General features: G+C 44.6%; 1 protein-coding gene across 1 annotated transcript in view; it reads left to right on the top strand.

Moving 5' to 3' along the window:
• The first annotated feature begins 55 nt into the window (after positions 1-55).
• IGSF23 (immunoglobulin superfamily, member 23) overlaps positions 56-4,194 on the top strand; it is a 20,193-nt gene continuing 16,054 nt past the window's right edge. The window contains exon 1 of the mRNA XM_005863394.2: positions 56-197. Coding sequence (XP_005863456.1) covers positions 134-197 — 64 coding nt within the window. The 5' untranslated portion in view covers positions 56-133. The remainder of the gene's footprint in view (positions 198-4,194) is intronic.

Here is a 4,194-nt window from a genome sequence, read left to right as displayed (position 1 = left end):
AGTGGGGGTGTGGCCAGGGCAGGGGCGGGGCAGGGCAGGGGCAGGGCCAGGGCAGAGTACTGGACTGTGCGGTCTGGGAAACCCCACTCCTGACAGGGCGACCGCCCCGCTGTGCCCCTGGACAGAAGTCGGCATGAGGCGCCCCCTGAACGCCGGCTCTGCCCACGGCCCTGCCTGGAACGGACTGCTGCTAACAGGTGCGTGCGGGACAGCGGCTCCACCTCGGCCTAGGGACCAGGAAAGGACGCCCCTCGGGGAGTTTCTATCCAAGTTAGCGTCGCCCCACTCAGAGCTGCCGCTCTGGACAGTGCCCACGGGGCACGGGCACCTGTGCCATGGACCCCTCTTATAAAGGAGGAAACGGAGGCTCAGACAGAATCAGAATCCAGGCCCCACCCCAGCCCCTTTCCACGAGCGCACCCTGTCTCACCCAGCTCGCCACCTCTAATCACAATGCTGAAATAGTGATCGTGTCAATAATATAACAACAGCAACCCTAATACAAAGGGGTCATTGTGACAGTATTTCTCCAAGCTTTCACTTAGCAACGTTTCATTCTTAGCCCCATGACACAAGGGCTGCGTGGATCCCAGTCCACAGAGGGGACACTGAGGCAGGGGAGGTTATGTGCCCTCCATGGGCCCCACAGCTTGGAAGTGGCAGGAGGAGAATTTGACCCACGTGGAGATCCACACGCATCCACCTCTCGGATAATAAGCGATTTGCCTCCTCCCCCAGGTCTTGTAAAGCCAGTTCCGTGTCATTTCAAAACCCCGGTTTAATGCTTCTGTTTGTCCCCAGCCAGGCCTGTGTCAGACGGAAGTGGGGACAGCATGGGACATGGTGGGCCTTGTCGCACGTCCTTTCTCCCAGCCCAGAGCTGTAGTCTGTCCCCCCCCCCCCCCCCATTCCAGGGCCATAGGCAAAGGGGAAAGGAAGTGGGAAGGTTTCTGTTTGCTGATTATAGTTGTAAGAGGGTGGGGGAGGGCGTGCTGTGTGGCTGAGGCACTGTTTGTTACTGGAACTTTCTGGGTGAGGGGTAGTGATGACGTGTTTTTTTCTAAATCTGGTAATATTATTTCCTGAAAACTTATTTTAGCACCTACTGTAAGATTTTTCAAATGTCAGAATTGACCTTGTTGAAGTAAGTGTGGAATTAATACAAAAATGTTTTCCAGGAAATAGATTTAAAATACATAGATATTCATTTTAAGAGGAGAAAAACAAATATATGCCAGATAAGCATTTTTATTAACAAGGCTTGGCTATTCTTTTAGATCTTGTTTCTTCTTTGTTTGCATTCGTATTTAGAAAGTCACCAGAGTATAAATGGAATATTGAAGTTTGATACACAATTCATTAGTACCAAACTTCCAAAAATGCAATAAGCCATAATGCTTAATCAAGTATATTAGTATAAATATCCACCTGCAATAATATTTGAAGGCAAATAAGAGGTTTGCTATTATTACCAAGTATTCATTATACCAAACTTGCAATTTTATGTTTGTTCCATAATAAAAAGTTAATTCCCTTACCAAACACATACAAACTACTCTACTATCCAGTTACTCTCTACTTGCAAACTCACCTTTCAACATTCGGGTGAAAGATAAAGACAGTGTTATTTGAAATACTTCAAGTATTAAAGAGAAAAACATATTCAATTTTTTAAAAATTTCCCAAAATTATCTTGTATGTACTCTTCAGATTAATAAATTACTTTTTGAGAGAGAACCATAGTACATTTGGATGATAAAGTAAACAAATACAGTGGCACACAAACTCAGGCACATGGAAATAGTATTAATAAAAATGTTATTAAAATAGTAGAATTACTTTTACTCTTCCATGTATTTGAGCCACATTGCATTATTTGCCATTTCTCATTTAATCTTCATAGCAAATGTTTAATACTGATATGTTGTCTATCTTACAGATGAGGAGCTTCAACTAAATTAGTGGTGATAGAGCTGACAGTTGCTGAGTATAGAGTTAAAATCCAGATCTGGCTAATAACAAATTTCCTGTTTTGTTTTATCTTTTTATCACAATTTTGAATTGTTTCTGGTGGTATTTGCAGTCAAAGACTAGAATAAGTCATAGGGGAAAAGGCAAAAAAAACTTTAGTAGAAGAGATAAATTTTATTCTTTTATTTAAAGAAAAATGGTCCCATGTTGGCTATATCTCTCTGAATGGAACCATGTCACTCATAAACACTCTCTGATTCAGGTTCACCTAATAACTTTACTAATAAAAGGGTGATATGCTAATTAGACTGGGAGACCTTCCGGGAGACCTTCCAGACAAAGCTATGGTGGCGGAGCTGAGGCAGAGGCAGTTGGGGGCGATCAGGCCGGTAGGGGAGGGCAGTTGGGGGTGAGCAGGCCAGTAAGCAGACTGGTTAGGGGCGATCAGGCAGGCAGGCAGGTGAGCAGTTAGGAGCCAGTGGTCCCAGATTGGAGAGGGTGCAGGCCAGGCTGAGGGACACCACCCCCCGCCCCACCCCCGTACACGAATTTCATGCACCGGGCCATTAGTAAAAGAATAAAGTGTGTTTCGTATACTCACAACAGTAAACCTGCTTTTGCCACACCCTTTATAGAAATACATTTTAAATATATGTAAAATATAGTTTCTATTTATTAACATATTTATACTTTTCTTTATACTTATGCATTATTAAATTATAAAATTGATATATCATAATCATATATAACCATGTAATATATGCATAATTATCTATTAAATTAATTACATGTTATATAATGTATAATTATATAATAACTAGGGGCCCGGTGCACGAAACCCCGTTCTGTGCCCAGCCTGTGCTGGGGACAGAGCCTCCTGGGCTCACAGCCCAGAGGGAAACACACCCTCCCAGACAGAATGACCCACAGTGTCGGGGGCAGGAGTGGGGTGAGGAGGGAGACCGGAGCGCTCAGGTGTGAAGCTGGGGAGACGGTGACCAGGAGGGAACCTTGCAACGCTGTCAAAATCGAAACATGGCCTCAGACAGGTGTGACATCAGTTATGCAGATGGCTTCCTTGTGCTCTTGTTTCATAAAAGCCTAAGAATGCAATTTGTTTTCATCAAGACAAGAAAGCAAAACCCTGGCCAGGCACTTGGGTGTAACACCTTATTCCTGTCACTCTGTGGCCATCCAGTCAGGTGAGGTCTCTGCCCAAACACGGTAGTGCCTGTTTCCAAGCACAGCTGACGTCAGCGGAGGCGTGAGGAGAGGGTGCCTGCGCTGACGCTCGAACCACAGCTAGGAAAAGAGTCGGAGGAGAACAGCATTCCGGGCGGGGGAGCAGCGTGGGCGAAGGCCTGGCGGCCAGAGCACGGTGTGGAGATCAGTGTGATGGGCGCAGAACGTGAGGGAGGAATGGAGGGAAGAGCAAAGGCATGTAGCAGGGTGCCGGGCAGAGGATTCTGAGCAGTGTCCTGAGGCACTAGGGAGCCAGGGAAGGCTTATGAGCAGGGAGGGAGTAGATAAGTCACACCAGCTACCAACTCAGAGGTAAAATCAGTGAAGGCAGGAAGTGAGAGCCCCCTAGATCCTCGGGCAGGGGTGGGCAACCTTTTTGTGCGTGCGTGCCAAAACCAGCAAAATCTCTGACTCAAAATTCTTCTGCATGCCAACCCTAATTTTTTGATAACATGTTACGCCTACTTGATATCTCTTAAGGTGTACGTATGTGAAGAACCTTGAAGAAATAATAAAATTCATTCGAGCGACAAAAACACAGTATATGATGATGAAAAATACATTTATTTTTTAATGTATACATGTACACTGATAGTCCGACAGAAAACTTTATGACTCCGTTTGATATTATCAGTGGGACTTTTGCTGCTGCATCACTGATGACAGAGATTTTACATCAGGTTTATATTTCGTGACCTTCAGAAATATGCACGAGCTACTACTTTCATCCGCCAGGCTACTCCTATTGCGAGACTTAACAAATTCATCACTGAGAACAAAGATTCACAAGCGTATGTGGATGAAAACATGGAGAGTAACGCTGTTGCAAAGTTTTTTAAACAGAAAAAATTTTCTGGAATGGCATTCCAAGTCCTCAATAGTTCGTTTTCGACACTATTGAAATTACTCTTCCCCTCTCTCGTCAATCCATGTCTATGGTCTTTAAGATAACTTGTTATGTAAAATTATTTATCTAAGATG

Source organism: Myotis brandtii, unplaced genomic scaffold (assembly GCF_000412655.1).
Source record: "Myotis brandtii unplaced genomic scaffold, ASM41265v1 scaffold1774, whole genome shotgun sequence".
NCBI lineage: Eukaryota > Metazoa > Chordata > Mammalia > Chiroptera > Vespertilionidae > Myotis > Myotis brandtii.
The sequence above is the reverse complement of the archived record's forward strand: the minus strand, read 5'-3'. Positions and strand labels throughout refer to the sequence as shown.